At 44.2% G+C, this 18,944-nt stretch overlaps 1 protein-coding gene across 1 annotated transcript in view; it reads right to left on the bottom strand.

The window, feature by feature from the left end:
- Positions 1-18,667, bottom strand: part of LOC126416874 (uncharacterized) — a 197,771-nt gene extending 179,104 nt beyond the window's left edge. Inside the window, exon 1 of the mRNA XM_050084757.1 lies at positions 18,514-18,667. Coding sequence (XP_049940714.1) covers positions 18,514-18,667 — 154 coding nt within the window. The remainder of the gene's footprint in view (positions 1-18,513) is intronic.
- Between the last annotated feature and the right edge of the window lie 277 nt (positions 18,668-18,944).

Genomic DNA, 18,944 nt, shown 5'->3' with positions numbered 1-18,944 from the left:
CATGTCCACCAGCAGGATTAGCCGTGTATGGGATGACGAAAATCCATATGCACTGGTGTTTAGAGACTATCAACAGAACTTTAATGTTAATGCATACTTTCTTACTGCACATTACCTACAAAATGTTCCTTCAACACGTCCTCCCTCAGTTCATAGAAGATGTTCCACTGAGAATCGTCAGCTGGTGTGTTTCAAAACGACGGAGCGCCAGCACACATTGCACTCGATGCCAGGAACCACATTGAAGTACAGTTTGGAGAATAATAGATTGGTCGCGGTGGCCCTGTTCCATGGCCATCTCTGTCACCAGACACCAATGGAGAACTACTACTTGGAATCACATGGAACCCCTGATGTCGCTGCGTCTTCCGGCAGTGAGCATCTTACCGGTCAGCCATCACTCCAGGGTGAATGGCGGACAGTGGTGGGCTCGCGCGTGCCTGGCCGAAAGGCGAAGGTGGGATCTGGCCGCGTGGCAGCTGCCTTACCCCTTTCCAACAGGTACGGGGTGCTTCCTAGTGGTGATGACATCGTTTCCGAGCCACCACAGGGTGCCTCGCCTGTTGGGCCAGTGGCCGATTCTCCGGCAAGGTCCCGACAGTCACAGAGGGCGGGCCTATTAGTTATAGGGAGCTCCAACGTTAGGCGGGTTATGGAGCCCCTCAGGAAAATAGCGGGTAGGTCGGGGAAGAATGCCAGTGTGCACTCGGTGTGCTTGCCGGGGGGTCTCGTCCGTAATGTGGAGGAGGCCCTTCCGGCAGCTATTGAACGCACTGGGTGTGACCGGCTGCAGATAGTAGCACATGTCGGAACGAATGACGCCTGCCGCTTGGGTTCTGAGGCCATCCTTGGTTCCTTCCGGCGGCTGGCTGATTTGGTGAAGACAACCAGCATCGCACGCGGAGTGCAAGCTGAGCTTAATATCTGCAGCATAGTGCCCAGAGTCGATCGCGGTCCTCTGGTTTGGAGCCGTGTGGAGGGTCTAAACCAGAGGCTCAGACGACTCTGCGACTATAATGGTTGCAAATTCATCGACCTCCGTTATTGGGTGGAGAACTGTAGGGCCCCCCTAGACAGGTCAGGCGTGCACTACACACCGGAAGCAGCTACTAGGGTAGCAGAGTACGTGTGGCGTGCACACGGGGGTTTTTTAGGTTAGAGGGACCCCCCCTTGGGCGAAACGATAAAATACCTGACGGCTTACCAGAGAGGACATTATCATCGTTGATAAAGAATGTCCGTCCTCAGAGACCAAAAACAGGAAAAGTTAACGTAATATTGGTAAACTGCAGGAGTATCCAGGGCAAGGTTCCTGAATTAGTATCTCTTATTGAAGGAAATAGTGCGCATATAGTATTAGGAACGGAAAGTTGGTTAAAACCGGAAGTGAACAGTAACGAAATCCTAGACACAGAATGGAATATATACCGCAAGGATAGGATAAACGCCAATGGTGGAGGAGTATTTATAGCAGTAAAGAATTCAATAATATCCAGTGAAGTTATTAGCGAATGCGAATGTGAAATAATCTGGGTTAAGTTAAGTATCAAAGGTGGGTCAGATATGATAGTCGGATGCTTCTATAGACCACCTGCATCAGCAACCGTAGTAGTTGAGCGCCTCAGAGAGAACCTGCAGAACGTCGTGAAGAAGTTTCGTGATCATACTATTGTAATAGGGGGAGACTTCAATCTACCAGGTATAGAATGGGATAGTCACACAATCAGATCTGGAGCCAGGGACAGAGACTCTTGTGACATTATCCTGACTGCCTTGTCCGAGAATTACTTCGAGCAGATAGTCAGAGAACCAACTCGTGAAGCTAACGTTTTAGACCTCATAGCAACAAATAGACCGGAACTTTTCGACTCCGTGAATGTAGAAGAGGGTATCAGTGATCATAAGTCAGTGGTTGCATCAATGACTACAAGTGTAATAAGAAATGCCAAGAAAGGAAGGAAAATATATTTGCTTAACAAGAGTGATAGGGCACAAATCGCAGAATATCTGAGTGACCACCATCAAACGTTCATTTCTGAGGAAGAGGATGTGGAACAAAAATGGAAAAAATTCAGAAACATCGTCCAGTACGCCTTAGATAAGTTCGTACCGACTAAGGTCCAAAGCGAGGGGAAAGATCCACCGTGGTATAACAATCATGTACGAAAGGTACTACGGAAACAAAGAAAGCTTCATCATAGGTTTAAGAGTAGTCGGATCATAGCTGATAAGGAAAAGCTGAACGAAGCGAAAAAGAGCGTAAAGAGAGCAATGAGAGAAGCATTCAACGAATTCGAACATAAAACATTGGCAAACAATCTAAACAAGAACCCTAAAAAGTTTTGGTCATATGTAAAATCGGTAAGCGGATCTAAATCCCCTATTCAGTCACTCGTTGACCACGATGGCACCGAAACAGAGGACGACCGAAGAAAGGCAGAAATACTGAATTCAGTGTTCCGAAACTGTTTCACTGCGGAAAATCGTAACACGGTCCCTGACTTCAGCCGTCGCACGGACGCCAAAATGGAAAATATTGAAATAAACGATATCGGAATTGAAAAACAACTGCTATCACTTAGTAGCGGAAAAGCATCCGGACCAGACGAGATACCCTTAAGATTCTACAGTGATTATGCTAAAGAACTTGCCCCCTTTCTATCAGCAATTTATCGTAGATCGCTGGAAGAACGTAAAGTACCTAGCGACTGGAAGAAAGCGCAGGTCGTTCCCATTTTCAAGAAGGGTCATAAATCAGATGCGAATAATTATAGGCCTATTTCGCTTACGTCAATCTGTTGTAGAATAATGGAACATGTTTTGTGTTCTCGTATTATGACGTTCTTAGATAATACAAATCTCCTTCATCATAACCAACATGGATTCCGCAAACAGAGATCATGTGAAACTCAGCTCGCCCTATTTGCCCAAGAAATTCACAGTGCCGTAGACACTGGCGAGCAGATTGATGCCGTATTCCTGGACTTCAGGAAGGCATTTGATACGGTTCCGCACTTACGTTTAGTGAAAAAAATACGAGCTTACGGAATATCGGACCAGGTTTGTGATTGGATTCAGGATTTCCTAGAAGAAAGAACACAACATGTCATTCTTAACGGTTCAAAATCTGCAGATGTAGAGGTAATTTCGGGAGTACCGCAGGGAAGCGTGATAGGACCTTTATTGTTTACAATATACATAAATGACTTAGTTGACAACATCGGTAGCTCCGTGAGGCTATTTGCAGATGACACGGTTGTCTACAAGAAAGTAGCAACATCAGAAGACTCGTACGTACTCCAGGAGGACCTGCAGAGGATTAATGCATGGTGCGACAGCTGGCAGCTTTCCCTAAACGTAGATAAATGTAATATAATGCGCATACATAGGGGCAGAAATCCATTCCAGTACGATTATGCCATAGGTGGTAAATCATTGGAAGCGGTAACGACCGTAAAATACTTAGGAGTTACTATCCGGAGCGATCTGAAGTGGAATGATCACATAAAACAAATAGTGGGAAAAGCAGGCGCCAGGTTGAGATTCATAGGAAGAATTCTAAGAAAATGTGACTCATCGACGAAAGAAGTAGCTTACAAAACGCTTGTTCGTCCGATTCTTGAGTATTGCTCATCAGTATGGGACCCTTACCAGGTTGGATTAATAGAAGAGATAGACATGATCCAGCGAAAAGCAGCGCGATTCGTCATGGGGACATTTAGTCAGCGCGAGAGCGTTACGGAGATGCTGAACAAGCTCCAGTGGCGGACACTTCAAGAAAGGCGTTACGCAATACGGAGAGGTTTATTATCGAAATTACGAGAGAGCACATTCCGGGAAGAGATGGGCAACATATTACTACCGCCCACATATATCTCGCGTAATGATCACAACGAAAAGATCCGAGAAATTAGAGCAAATACGGAGACTTACAAGCAGTCGTTCTTTCCACGCACAATTCGTGAATGGAACAGGGAAGGGGGGATCAGATAGTGGTACAATAAGTACCCTCCGCCACACACCGTAAGGTGGCTCGCGGAGTATAGATGTAGATGTAGATGTAGATGTACTTCTGGGGTCAAGCGAAGAGCGTAGTTTCCAGGACTCCGATTGATACTTGCCAGGGTTTGATTGCTAGGCTTATCGCAGCCGCGGAAGTAGTAACCCAAGTTCCTGGAATACTTGAGAGAGTAAGACAGATGATGGGGCATTGCAGTACACTCTCCCATGAACGTGGTGGTCGAGGTTTTGAAGAATACCTGCAAGAGAAAAGTTCTGCATTTGTTACGCACTGTTCTGTATGCTGACAGAACAGACTGAACACATTCTGATAAATATGTACGTGTTTCTCTGGGGGTTGTTGCATTACTCTGTGTTGTGCGTTGTACTTTTTGGATACTGCGCAGTACAGGCTTCTCCATAGTTCTGAAGGTTTTCTGATAGGAACAAGAATGATTGCGGTAACGAACCAGTTAAGTCGTAATTACATTACTACTCTGTAGCGAACAGCCGGAGACCGTGGGTCCCTTATGCCAAAATACTGAGATATTTGTCTGAAAGTTGTCGGTGGAGTTATGGTTCACCCTGTTTATCCATCCCCATGGCGCATGGCATTTTTCCGAAATCTTCTAGCTAGATGGTAACACTACACAGATATACGCGTCTCAACGTTAAAGACTGAGTATTACGTCACGGGACATGGTGTTCCATCAAACGCAGAAAGGACAAAGCCTTTGCGCTAAACGTAACGTTGCTGTAGCAGTTTTCAGTCACAAGTCTGACTCGACGAAGTTCTCCACGGTGTCGAATACAGAGCAGATCTCCTCATCTATGCATATCTACTGCGTCCAACATCCATTTTATCGCGCTTACTGCATTTACACTTTGGTCTGCCTCTACCATTTCAAACTTCCACATTCCCCTCCGTTATAAAATTAACTAGCCGTCTATACGTCAGGATGTTTTCTTATCTCTCACTTTTTTTTTGCCCAGGTGGTGTCACGGAGCTCTTTTGTCCCAGTTTTGGTTATCCAGTTTATCCGTTCAGTCTTCGTTATTGAGCTGTTGCACAACATCTCCAAACTTGATTTTCTTTTCTTGTCGGTGATCTTCCTCGTCCACGTTTCACTTCCATATAAGACTACAAAAATGGTTCAAATGGCTCTGAGCACTATGGGACTTATCTTCTGAGGTCATCAGTCCCCTAGAACTCAGAACTACTTAAACCTAACTAACCTAAGGACATCACACACGTCCATGCCCGAGGCAGGTCACGGAGCTCTTTTGTCCCAGTTTTGGTTATCCAATTTATCCGTTCAGTCTTCGTTATTGAACTGTTGCACAACATCTCCAAAGTTGATTTTCTTTTCTTGTCGGTGATCTTCCTCGTCCACGTTTCACTTCCACATAAGACTACAAAAATGGTTCAAATGGCTCTGAGCACTATGGGACTTATCTTCTGAGGTCATCAGTCCCCTAGAACTCAGAACTACTTAAACCTAACTAACCTAAGGACATCACACACGTCCATGCCCGAGGCAGGATTCGAACCTGCGACCGTAGCGGCCAATATAAGAATACATTCTAGATACATTCAGGAAAGACTTTCCAACACTTAGAGAGCTGTTATCACATTTCTCTTTCTCAGAAAATTTGTTGTTGCTCGAACCAGCAGTCTATATTCTATTTAATTCTATTGTCATAAGTTATCTTGTTGGCCAAGTAGCAAAACTTGTCTACTATTTTCAATGTCTCATTTCTTAATCTAATGCCCGCAAAATCACTGGACTAATTCGTGCAGTCTCCACTGCGCTTGTTTTACCTTGGTACTTTGAGATTCTATACAATGGAAATGAACGTCAAGGCAATGTAATAGAAAGGGTAGAGGACACAGCTGAAGATGTAGGAGCTAGGATATTGCGAGAGGAATTTGTCAGATCATTGAGAGCATTAATTCGAAACGGGTCCCCTGCGGAAGTCCATATACCCCCCGAACTGCTGATATCCTTTGGGGATTCCGCAATGACAAAATTATCCCACCAGCATGCAAGGTATATAACACAGGCGAAATACCCTGAGACTACTAGGTGAATGCAATATTTCTAAAGAAAGCAGGTGCTTACAGGTGTGAGTATTATCGAAATATCGGTTTAATAAGCCAAAATTGCAACATATTAACACGAAACATTTACAGAAGAATGGAAAAACTGATAGAAGCCAAAATCAGACACCAGTTTTTATTCCGGGGAAAAGTAGGAACACACGAGGCAATATTGACCCTAAGACATATCTCAGAAGATAGGTTGATGAAGGGCAAACCTACTTTTAGGGCTTTTGTAGATTTGCAGAAGGTTTATGAATGTCAACTGGAGTACCCTCTTTGAAATTCTGAAGGTATCACAGGTAAAAGGTTATCTATAACTTGTATAGAAACCAGACTGCAGTTGTAACAATCTAAGGGCATGAAAGTGAAGCAGTGGTTGAAAAAGGAGTGAAATGGGGTTGTAGCCTAGCCCCACTATTATTCAGTTCGTACAATCAGCAAGTAATAAAAGAAACCAAAGAAAATTTGAAAAAGGAGTTAAAGTTCAGCGAGAAGAGATACAAGCTTCAGGGTTTTGCCGAAGATAAAGTAATTCTTTCAGAGACAGCAAAAGACTTGAATGAGCAATAGACCGCAATGGACAGTGTCTAGAAAAGAGGGTGTAAGGTGAACATTAACAAAAGCAAAACATGGGTAATGGAATGTAATCGAATTAAATCAGGCGATGCTGAAGGAATTAAATTCGGAAATGAAACACTGAAAGTAATAGGTAAGTTTTGTGTTGTGGACTGGCAAGACAGCCAATCCACAATGACGGGTAGCTGAAAGGCACGCGCTAAGGCTCACGCAGGCTGGCGTGAGGTCTGGAACAGGTAAAGTAATTATACTAGCAAGAAAAGTACGTAGCTGCTGGAATACTTAACTTTAATCCATAATTGGTGAACATCGGTTTGACGGTACATGCATCACAAGATAAATAGCAAATGATAATGGCGCCTTACTAGATCGTAGCAAATGACGTAGCTGAAGGCTATGCTAACTATCGTCTCGGCAAATGAGAGCGTAATTTGTCAGTGAACCATCGCTAGCAAAGTCGGCTGTACAACTGGGGCGAGTGCTAGGTCTTCACTCTAGACCTGCCGTGTGGTGGCGCTAGGTCTGCAATCACTGATAGTGGCGACACGCGGGTCCGATTTATACTACCGGACCGCGGCCGATTTAAAGGCTACCACCTAGCAAATGTGGTGTCTGGCGGTGACACCACATTTTGCTGTTCGGAAATGAAATTACTGATGATGGCCGAAGTAGAGGAGATACGAAATGTAGACTGGCAATAGCAAGAAAAGCGTTTCTGAAGAAGAGACATTTGTTAACAAAGTATATAGATTTAAGTCTAGGAAGTCTTTTTTGAAGGTAGCTCTCTAGAGTGTAGCCTCTTATGGAAGCCTAGTATGGAAGTGAGATGTGGACGATAACTAGTTCAGACAAGAAGAGAATAGAATCTCTTGAAATGCGGTGCTACAGAAGAATGACGTAGATTAGATGCGTAGATCATGTAACCAATGAGGAGGTACTGTTTACAATTGGCCAGAAGAGACATTTGTGGCATAGCTTGACTAAAAGAAGAGATCAGTTAGTAGAACACATTCTGAGACACCATGGACTTACCAACTTAGTACTGGAGTGAAATGTAGGGGGTACCAGTTGTAGAGGGAGGGAAAGAGATGAATACAGTAAGCATGTTTAAATGTATGTAGGCTGCAGTAGTCACTCTGAGATGAGGGGTCTTGCACAGGATGAAGCAGTGTGGACAGCTGCAGCTAACCAGTCTTCGGACTGAAGACTACGTACGACAAGAACAACGCTTTAATTTACGGACGTTATTCATTGCTCCCAAGCAACATCCCTAATGTTCAGCCATTTCAGTCAGAATTGCGATGTCATTTGAAAAACCTTAAAACTTTTTCTTGTTTCTTCTCCCTTAAATTCACTTCTTTTCCGAAATTTCTCCTTAGTAACTTTTTGTGGTGTCACCGCCAGACACCACACTTGCTAGGTGGTAGCCTTTAAATCGGCCACGGTCCGTTAGTATACGTCGGACCCGCGTGTCGTCACTATCAGTGATTGCAGACCGAGCGCCACCACACGGCAGGTCTAGAGAGATTTCCTAGCACTCGCCCCAGTTGTACAGCCGACTTTGCTAGCGATGGTTCACTGACAAATTACGCTCTCATTTGCCGAGACGATAGTTAGCATAGCCTTCAGCTACGTCATTTGCTACGACCTAGCATGGCGCCGTATTCAATTGATATTTATATTGTGAAGCATGTACAGTCAAGAGAGATGTTCACCAATTGTGGATTAAAGTTAAGTATTCTACCAGTTACCTCCTGTTTTGCTAGTCTTATTTCTCTGACCTCTTCCAGACCTCACGCCAGCCTGCGTGAGATTAAACGCGTGCCTTTCGGCTTCCTCCAAACCCCGTGAATTGGCTCCTGCCAATTCACAACACTTTTCTTACCGTTTGCTCTGTATGCAGATTGAGTAAAATGGCGGATGGGCTGTGGGCTATACCTCTGCAGTTTTCCTTTCTCATCTACTATTTTCTTATACTTCGTCCCTTACATCTCCAGATTAGTTTCTGTGGAAATGTAGATAAGCTTTAGCTCGCAGTGTTTTACCTCTGTAACAGGAAACCAACAAGTACTAATCAATATCAACGCCATTTTCGAAACAAACTGAGAAAGTTTGTCATACCCTTGTGACGGCCTAGATACATTTTTTTTTTATTCTCTTGTGAAGTATTGACCCCAAATATAAATAAGGAGAAATATGAATTGCAAATTGTTGCTGATTGATGGAAGAGGGGCTGAAAGAGGAGGGGGGTGAGCCGTGTGTGGCTCGTGTTCGTGCCCTCGTTATTTAACATCTTGTTTTTATACCGTACTGCCACCTCGTTATGCTAATTTGCAATTACTTATGTCACTGAGTTGCTGCTTTGCCTGCCCGTGAGCGGCAGCAGCAGCGCTCATCGATATAGGCCCTGCCGTATTATCTTTGCTGGTCTGCTATTACTTCCCGGTCGTCGTGTGTTGTGAGTTAGATCGGACCTGCCAGTGTTTGAGTTGGCACGCGGCACAAGTTCAGTCGGGACGCGGCAGCATGGAGGTCCGGACCGCCATGACTCGACTGACGTTTGCCGACACACATGATTTAAGTGGGGACGACTTTGCTTGGTCGTCGGTCGGTCGTCTTGTCGGACGATGTGTATTTGGCTTGCGATCGCTTATGGGTTGGCTGTGTGTGCCGATTCGTGATATGTCCTTGTTATTGTACAGTCACTGCGGTTAGCTTTGTCTAGTTCTTCGGGCACATGTTCGTCAAACTGTGTGTAGTTTGTGTGATTTTGAGTGACAAGTTATTTTAAGTGTTGTCGGCTTTCTGGCTCTGAGTCGGTCGGTTGGCTTGGAGCAGTGGAGCAGTGAGGAATTCTAGGTGGGGCGTGGTTGGGCCGGGGCCCGCTGGCGGTCTCTACGCGGTGTCGGAGTGTGTGGCGCTGTTCCCATTGCTACGAGGTCCGTGGTTCACCGGCCCTGGACACGACAGTTGAGTTGTGATTTAACCTACCAGCAAGTCAAGACTGTTCACATTGACTGTTCACATTGTGTCGTTCGGAGTTCGTTGTCGGCTGTTGGGATATTCCCGCGAGCAAAAACGTGGTTTTCAAGTTAAAAAATTCTAGCCATCCTCCGGTGGAGTTTCACTGTATTTGGTTATTTGAATTGAAGTGCACCAGCGGAATCTTCTGCCTTGTGGCCGTTAACGTTCCGGTTACCTGCCCTGGCCGTTGACGTACTTTCAGGGAGTGTAGTTTCCTCATCGTGTTGTTGCTGTCCAGCACGGTTTGTAGTTTGGCAGCTCAGTGCATGATTGGTTGTGGGTGCCAGTATCTTCTACGTTGTTCCGATGAACTCCTTGTTGTCCCTTATCGGGGGACGTGGAAGTTCTCTTGTCAGTCGGTCCGTTGACTGTCGATCGGTTGGGTTGTCGTCGGATCGTGAATGATAGGCTCGACTGCTTGTCTTACGTAAGCGAGCGTTAGTGTTTGAATTCCAGGCCGAGCCACGAATAAATGAGCGCCCTTGTGTCTACTGCCCTATTTTTTAAAAATTTTTTCTTTTTGTTTGTACTTGTATGGCTTCTAGCCGATTTTTTTTTTTAAAAATTAGAGTGCTTTACTCTTAAGGCCTTCAGCCTAAATTAAAGAACATTTTCACGTAAGGCCTTTGGTATTTAAAAAAAAATTAATGTTATGGAGTTTTAAGTGTTAGGCCTTCGGCCGATTTGAATTTAAGTTGTTTACTTCAGCCTAACGTAAGAACTGTTTTAAGATAAGACTTGCACTTTAAATTTCTGATTATGATTGCGTTTTAAGTTATTGGCCTTCAGCCGTTTTTAAATTAAAGTTGCTTTCAGCCGATAATTAAGTCCCAAGGATTAAAGCTGTGTACTTTTTTAAAAACATTTTTTGGGGATCTTGTAATGTTCGATCAAATAATAAAGTCGAATGTTCCGAGTGTAGCTGACAGCCCCTTATTTTGGCCCCTTCTCACAATCTAACTATCTGTCCTGTCCTGCGGGTTTTGCAGGGCGGCTCAGGAGGCAAATCCTTTTTATTAGTGGTTTATGCAAAAATCTGTTACATGTCGTGAACTTAGAACTTCGGAGTCGGTACTTAGCATGGATCTCCGGGGACTGCATTATCGATGAACGGACGGGGGGGAGCGGTACATGGGGCCCGGCAGCACTGGGACTACAGCTCGCTGCTGCTGTGCCGAAAACAAGAAAAGTATTATAAGGCATATTCGTCAGTCGCAGATTTGTATTCATTTTGGTCTGACGTACTTATGGTTGCACCGAGGTAGGACTATCGCAGATAATATTAATTGAATACTTTTTTAAAGACAGCAGTCAGTTACTATGAGGCGCACATCGTGCATTGTTTTAAACAATATACCATTTTATTTGTTCGTCGTTTACCTTCCATACTGCACGAAATGAAGCAGAGACTATCTTATTTTCAGTTTATATCAGAACGTACAGTACTTTTTATTATTAATTGCTACGTGGAAGTGAGACAGTTGCCTATTTCTATGAAGGTAAACTCTCGACTGGCCATAAATTAGTTTTTTATGTCTTCCTCGGGCGTTTCGGCGTGTCCCTCTTGTTAAAGGAGCTAAACGTAAAAGAAGAAGCACACGATAAGAAACGTATGTGCATCACAAACTGAATGCAATAATGCAGACAGCAGAACCTACACCAACCAGAACATTGTTAATACTAACAAGGGAACCTCCCCATCGCACCCCTCTCACATTTAGTTATAAGTTGGCACAGTGGATAGGCCTTGAAAAACTGAACACAGATCAATCGAGAAAACAGGAAGAAGTTGTGTGGAACTATGAAAAAAATTAGTAAAATATACAAACTGAGTAGTCCATGCGAAGATAGGCAACATCAAGGACACTGGGTCTGAAGGAGCGCCGTGGTCTCGTGGTTAGCGAGAGTAGCTACGGAACGAGAGGTCCTAGGTTCAAGTTTTTCCTCGAGTGAGAAGTTTAATTTTTTATTTTTAGTTTATGTGACAAACTCTTATGTTTTCATCACTTATTGGGGAGTGATTAACATCCAAAAGAAAACCTAAATCGGGCAAGGTAGAAGAATCTTTTCACCCATTCGCCAAGTGTACAAGTTAGGTGGGTCGACAACATATTCCTGTCATGTGACGCACATGCCATCACCAGTGTCGTATAGAATATATCAGACGTGTTTTCCCGTGGAGGAATCGGTTGACCTATGACCTTGCGATCAAATGTTTTCGGTTCCCATTGGAGAGGCACGTCCTTTCGTCTACTAATCGCACGGTTTTGCGGTGCGGTCGCAAAACACAGACACTAAACTTATTGCAGTGAACAGAGCCGTCAGTGAACGAACGGACAGATCATAACTTTGGGAAAGTAAAGAAAGAAAATTTTCAGACGAGGAAAGACTTGAACCAAGGACCTCTCGTTCTGCAGCTACTCACGCTAACCACGGGACCACGGCGCTCGTGAGGTCACATTCTCCTTGATGTAGCCTATCTTGTGCATGGACTACTCAGTTTGTGTATTTTACTAATTTTTTTCACTGTTCCCTACAACTTCTTCCTCGATTGATATGTGTTCAGTTTTTCAAGGCCTATCCACTGTGCCAACTTATAACTAAATCTGAGGGGGGTGCGATGGGGAGGTTCCCTTGTAAGTATCGCGTCTAACTTACTTTTCAAGGCACAGGTGCCAGTTGGCTCGTATGTTACAGTAGAACGATGAAGGAGTAGAGTAGGCGACATGTTTTTCCACATTTAGAAAAAAAAAAGACAAGCTTATATTTAACAACATTTGTACATAATTACAAAATAAATAAAAATATGTTGTGTACACACCCACTAGTGACTCGTGAGGTCGGTACGAGGAGAGGTACAAGAAGCACGTGTCGAAAACGAATGGCTAGCATAGGGGTGTTGAACGGTTTCTAAAGGGACAGCTACCCCTATGGATCCGAGCTCGATCAGCTGAACAGCCAATAACAGTAAGACACACCATTCGTGTATTTATAATTATAAAAATCTTATGTATTTGTGGGCAACGACCTTGCCGCAGTGGATACACCGGTTCCCGTCACATCACCGAAGTTAAACGCTGTCGGGCGTGGCCTGCATTTGAATGGGTGACCATCCGGGCCGCCATGCGCTGTTGGCAATTTTCGGGGTGCGCTCAGCCTCGTGATGCCAATTGAGGAGCTACTCGACCGAACAGTAGCGGCTTCGGTCAAAGAAAACCATCTTAACGACCGGGAGTGCGGTGTGCTGACCACACGCCCCTCCTATCTGCATCTTCAGCTGAGGATGACACGGCCCTCGGATGGTCCCGATGGGCCACTTGTGGCCTGAAGACGGAGTGCTTTTATGTACTTTGGTGTAAGGCTGCAACGTTAGTTACAAAATACAAAACCATTTATATTTATAATAATAGTTAAATATTTAGAGAAACCAAGCAGTGGAGGATAATGAACGATCAGCTGCCCTGTGTGCGCAGTAGATAAAACTGTCTGATCGTGCATATCTTTCTAAATATTGTGGCACGGGCGAAACAGGCATCGATGAAAAGTTGTGTGAAGCAGGACACCGCCGGATACCAAGGGAACGGACACTCGCTCGGACCGCCGCTCCACGACAATATGCTCCCACTCACAGCCAGTGAGTTCCGCTGTATGCTCATCATTTTGTCGTAAAACCTTACGCGCATAAGAACATTGAAAAATTTATATATAAAGGTCATTATTTGAAAATATTTAAAAAATAACAGTAATAAATTTCTATAAAAGTAATGAAAGAAAACCGGAACTCAAGAAGTTACTTAACAGTTGCATACCAGTTGGTGCAGGGGGGGGGGAGGGGGGTTCAGTGACTGACCCCAACGTAGTTTTTGCGTTACAACTCCCGTTGCCTTCAGTATTTTAGTTAATATATACATGACATTTATTGTAATGATTTCTGGTGCAATTCATAATAAGAAGAGCTTTTGATTTACATTCATTGTCGAGTTAGAGCGATTGTCGTTACTGAAGGTGTAGCAGTTCAACCGCCACCCACAGTCAGCCGCTAAACAGTGTGGGGAGTGCAAGGTAATATCTCTGTGGCATATTGACTGAATGTACAAAAAGAGGAAATGGACAGGTGACGAAATAAGGAAGTTGCTTGAGAATTCAAACAATAAATTTAGTGGGGAACTATCCGAAAGTTCAAGCGGTTAAACTGAAGATGTGGTTGTGAGAATTCCAGGTCAAGTAGTTTCTGATAGCAGCGAGTTGGGTGAAAATGAACGGGGTACGTATTGGTTTTATTACTTTTTGCGGATATTTTGGAGTATATTAGGATGTCTGTCTCGGTAGACGAGTGTTTTGTGTGCTAGTGTTCGGTTTTGCTTTCACATTTTTATAGATATTCAAGCAACAAGAAGGCGACCCAAGCCGAAGGCACAGATTTTTCACCTTGAAAAAGACATGGTGGCCCCATCAGGTATGATAGGGAAGAGAAATCCTTTCGTAAATCAAAGGAGGGGGTCTGGTGCTACCATAATGATGATCCCAAAAAGAAGTAAGCCAGGGATAAAACATTAACACCAGGTAAAGCTTTTCTCATGTACCTTGATGATAACATCTTGGACAACATTTTCATGTATATCAACCAAAAGCTAGGGAATCTTAGGGAATCATCTGAAGATTTTTTGTGAAAAATTCGAAAGCAATTGAAAGGGAAGAAATTGTGACAGCAGTTGGAATTCTTTTGAGCTGTGAAGTCCAAGGACAGTTTACGTGATATATTTAGTAAAGAAATCTTTCCGATCTACCGAGCTTCATTTTCGGAGGATAGAGTGTGGCTCTTAATAAACGTGCCTGCGCTTTGTTGATGCTCTAACTCGAGCAGCTACAAAACAGATCGACAAATCTGCTCCTATCAGGGATGTAGGGAACATGACAGTAAATTTTCTGAGTTTTATAATCCTGGTGAGTCAGTTACGGAGGATGAAGAACTTGTGGCCTTCCATGTGCTATGCCTATTCAGGCTATATATTCCAACAAAACCAGGAAAATCTGGAATAGAAGTGAACCTGTTATGTGACTCAAATACGAGATACTGCTTTGCTGCGGATCACTATGCTAGAAAGCACGATAGTGAGAAGAACCACAACAGTGGCCCTGAAATAGTTAGAAGGTTGATTGAAATGTCTAACTTGTAACATTCAGGAAGAAATGTTATCATGGACAGAAAGTTCACTACCGTTCCACTATCATCCGATCTTTTGAAAGAGAAAATAACTATAGATGGTACTATTCGAAGTGACAAAACGGTGTTCGTACAAAAGTCCGTCCTGTTTCTCTGAAAAATGTTACACCGGGAACAGTCCGGTTTGCCTTTAGTGATGACGTTACTTTAGTCAGTTATGTGCGAAAGAAATGAAAGATTGTTACAGTGTTGTCAACTCAACATCACGACATGAATATGACGGAAGAGAAGCCAGGCATCATCCTGTTCTACAACTGTACAAAGTCCGTAGCGGTTACATTCGATAAGTGTATAAGAATGTAGAGCTGCCGTCGAGCAAAGCCTCCATGGCCAATGGTGGTGTTTTTCAACTTGATTGACATTGTAGCGTATAATTAGTATGTCGTATTTCAAGATACGCTCAAGGAATGGGCAAAGAATCACCTGACAAAGAGTTCTGGAAGAAAGGAGTACCTGAAAGATCTTGCTCGGGATCTCTGCGATCTCAACATGGAAAGACACTCTCAAAATGCTGTAGGCCTACACTAAATATACACTATAGTGTTATCAACTTTTGGGTATGAGTGTAAGCACCATCAATGTGCCGTAAGCAGAGGAAACGTCATTACAGAGCCGCGACGGAAAGTAACACGTGCAGCAGTGGATAATCTTCCAAAGAAAGGACGGTATTATTTACGCACCAGAAGCAAAGAACGTAAGTACACGAAGGCTTGCACTTGTTGCGAGAAGTATAGCTGCCCTGCACACACCAAGAAAGAAGTAGTAGTTCGTATTGTAAAGTGTCCTAAATGCGAATCTGAGTAACCCTCGTAATTGTGAAATTAATGTAAATAAATGTAAAATCATTTTTTACAATTTATTGAAACACTTTTCTAAGGAATTCTTTTATAAAAACAAGTCCCAGAAACCTTTTCCCAGCAATAATAATCAACTTTTTAACTTAAAGTCTTACAAAAATGTGGAAATACTTAAGTCATATGGTTTATCAAAAATGTTCAAATGTGTGTGAAATCGTATGGGACTTGACTGCTAAGGTCATCAGTCCCTAAGCTTACACACTACTTAACCTAAATTATCCTAAGGACAAACACACACACCCGTGCCCGAGGGAGGACTCGAACCTCCGCCGGGACCAGCCGCACAGTCTATGGTTTATCCTAGACACAGAAAGGTTAAGGGTAATGGGGTCAGTCGTCGACCCCACCCATTGGCGATGGCCAGTGACACATAGAGCATTAGCATGCAACTGTTAAGTAGGTAAGAGTAACTCACAATACTGTGCGGCTGATCCCGGCGGAGGTTCGAATCCTCCCTCGGGCATGGGTGTGTGTGTGTTTGTCCTTAGGATAATTTAGGTTAAGCAGTGTGTAAGCTTAGGGACTGATGACCTTAGCAGTTAAGTCCCATAATATTTCACACACATTTGAACATCTTTAACTCACAATAACAGCTCAAAATTAAATGAAACCTGGAAATTAAGGGAGGCAGGATTGGGTTACGATTGTGGACGGGGCCACAATCAATTACTATCGGTTTGCTTTGGAATTTCATTCATTTATTTTAATAAATAATATTGGAAAACAAGCCATAGAGGTCGCAGTCAGACTTTTAAGGCACGTAACCACAATCACGGCTGAAGGCCCTTAACGCCAGAGTGGCAATTATAAAAAGTTAAACAAACATACATAAAATACAGCAAATAATTTTTTGAAAACGAGCCAATGTGGTCGCAATCAGAATTTTAAAGCAAGTAACCACAATCATGGCTGAATGCCTTTAACGCCAAAATGGCAATTAAAAAAAAATTTAACACATATACTGTCAAACTGCGAATGTCATAGCAAAAGTTAATTTAAAAAAAAACAACAGATCACCAACAGGTGAGACAAATGATGGTAACTTAATAATAGAATAATAAAAACAAGGGCCAGTGAGAGACGGTGCTTCAGAAATCGACCCCTGAGTAGGTCACACCAAAAGTTCTTTCGCGAGCGAAAAGAGCAGCCAAGAGTTGCATTCAGATCACAAGATGGTAATTCGAACTAGTGGCAGTCTAACGAGCAACTAATGATAATCTTTGTGAGGCTACTTGACATCCTACAAAACAAATGCAAGATGTGAAACTACGCCAAAGCCGGAACCGGCGGTCTGCGCTCCATCTACAGAATACTGTGCTTCGTGCGCCCGGAACAAGAAGGAATACTACCACTAAGGTAGAAGAACGCCACCCAACCTACAATCAAGAAGCTGTTAAAACTTAGACGCCTCGCTGGACAGCGACGTCAAGGCGAGGAAATGTACACTGCCATTACATACACTAACCCCCAGGGCAGGTAACTGGGGCGTTAGCGGCCACAAGACAGAACAATACCCGCTGGTTGAACAATATAAGAAGCTGAAAATTGTAAATAGTAATTAGAAGCTCAGGAAGGCTAATCAAATCCGCCTTCCCCAAGCACTCCACTTGCTGCTTTTCGCCTCGGTGACACTACGAGCAGCAACACGAACCCAAGTCACTGGAGAATCGCGAGATTTCACAATGGTGGAGGTTTGTCTACGCGCATTGCAACGCACTCAACTTAAACATGCAGGACCGGTTTCGACGAGGTCGTGCACTCTTGTCACCACTGCCCTTCGATCCAGCAGTCCATACAGACTGCCAGCGGTCCTGGCTCTGCACGGAACTCGCTGCTCCTCCGTCCACAACCGATCTCTCCACACTCCCCACACGGAAGAAGCCCGCGGTCGCCCCAAAGAGAGGGCAGCAGAACTACATATCAATAACCGCCGCTGCTGCCACCAGCGGACAGGCAACGCTTACGAAACGGAGTGGCGCCCGTGAACACGAGAAGAAAACAAACAACACAACCATGCCAACTAAACGATACAGTCTGACAGAAACCTACACACGGCACCAACGCGAGCCGCAGCACGGCTCACTAGACGTTGAAAAATGAAGGAGCATAGTCTTGCTATTTTTTAGACTATACAGATATGTCTTATTAGTAAAAGATAAAAACTGTATAAGAAATTCTGCATCAGAATTAAATGTATTCTACAAGCTTACTCAAAATGAAGCTACATTTCTGAAAGTCGTAGAAGCCCAAGAACAACAGAAAAATTAAAAGCAGAAAAGCAGTAAGACAACTGTAATAAATCGTGAAAGAGATCGTAAAAATCTTTGTTCTTATAATCGATTTTTTTTCTTTCGTTATTATTTCAGACATTCCTGATCTGAAAATGGGCTACTTGCGACTGAAACCGGTCACTTTATTATATAAACTAACACCATCTGCGAAATTCACAGTTTTTGCTTACATTACGATACTAGATCGCTGACGTTTCATTTACGAGTTCAACAATTATTTACATGATTATCTGTTGGTAAACACAGATTTCCAGAGGGGTTTGATTTTAGACCCCCTAACAACAGTGGGTGATCCGGATAAAACCTTCTAAAAACTGGAACTTAGTGCTCGAGTGGGAAGCCGTATAGAATAGTGGACCGCCACGCCCTCGCCATGTTGCGTCTTTAACGAGCTACGCGTCCTGGCCGCTCTCTAGACGTCTCGAAAATCGCAGTTACCTCTCGGTGGCGCCAGGCCAAGCAATAGGAATGAGGCGACGCCGCGCAGAAAGCCGGCCTCCACCCCCGCCTCCAGGGCAGCGGTGGGCAGGGGGCGGCGGCGGTGGGGGCGGCTCGTAATGCAATAGCTGTCTGGCGCGCTATCGCCCGTCATTTGTCAGCGCCCGTCGGACGGTTCGCCCCTTATTCTTCTTCATTTCGTTCTGTTTCATTGTATAACTGGAGGAAGATGAAGCGACGTCACAATTTGTTTCAGTTGGCGTTGTCTGGAAACCTCGCCACCCCGCCGGGCCAGGCTGGGGCACGGCGCGCCGAGAGGGCCCGGATTGGCCATCGGCGAGAGCTGTCGGGAGGGGGTAGAGGTAAGGGGAGGCGGCGCTGGAAGCGAAGCCAGCATCTCCACTGGCTACTTTGTTGGCTCGCGCCAATTC

This window comes from Schistocerca serialis, chromosome 8 (genome assembly GCF_023864345.2).
Source record: "Schistocerca serialis cubense isolate TAMUIC-IGC-003099 chromosome 8, iqSchSeri2.2, whole genome shotgun sequence".
Taxonomy (NCBI): Eukaryota; Metazoa; Arthropoda; class Insecta; order Orthoptera; family Acrididae; genus Schistocerca; species Schistocerca serialis.
The sequence above is the reverse complement of the archived record's forward strand: the minus strand, read 5'-3'. Positions and strand labels throughout refer to the sequence as shown.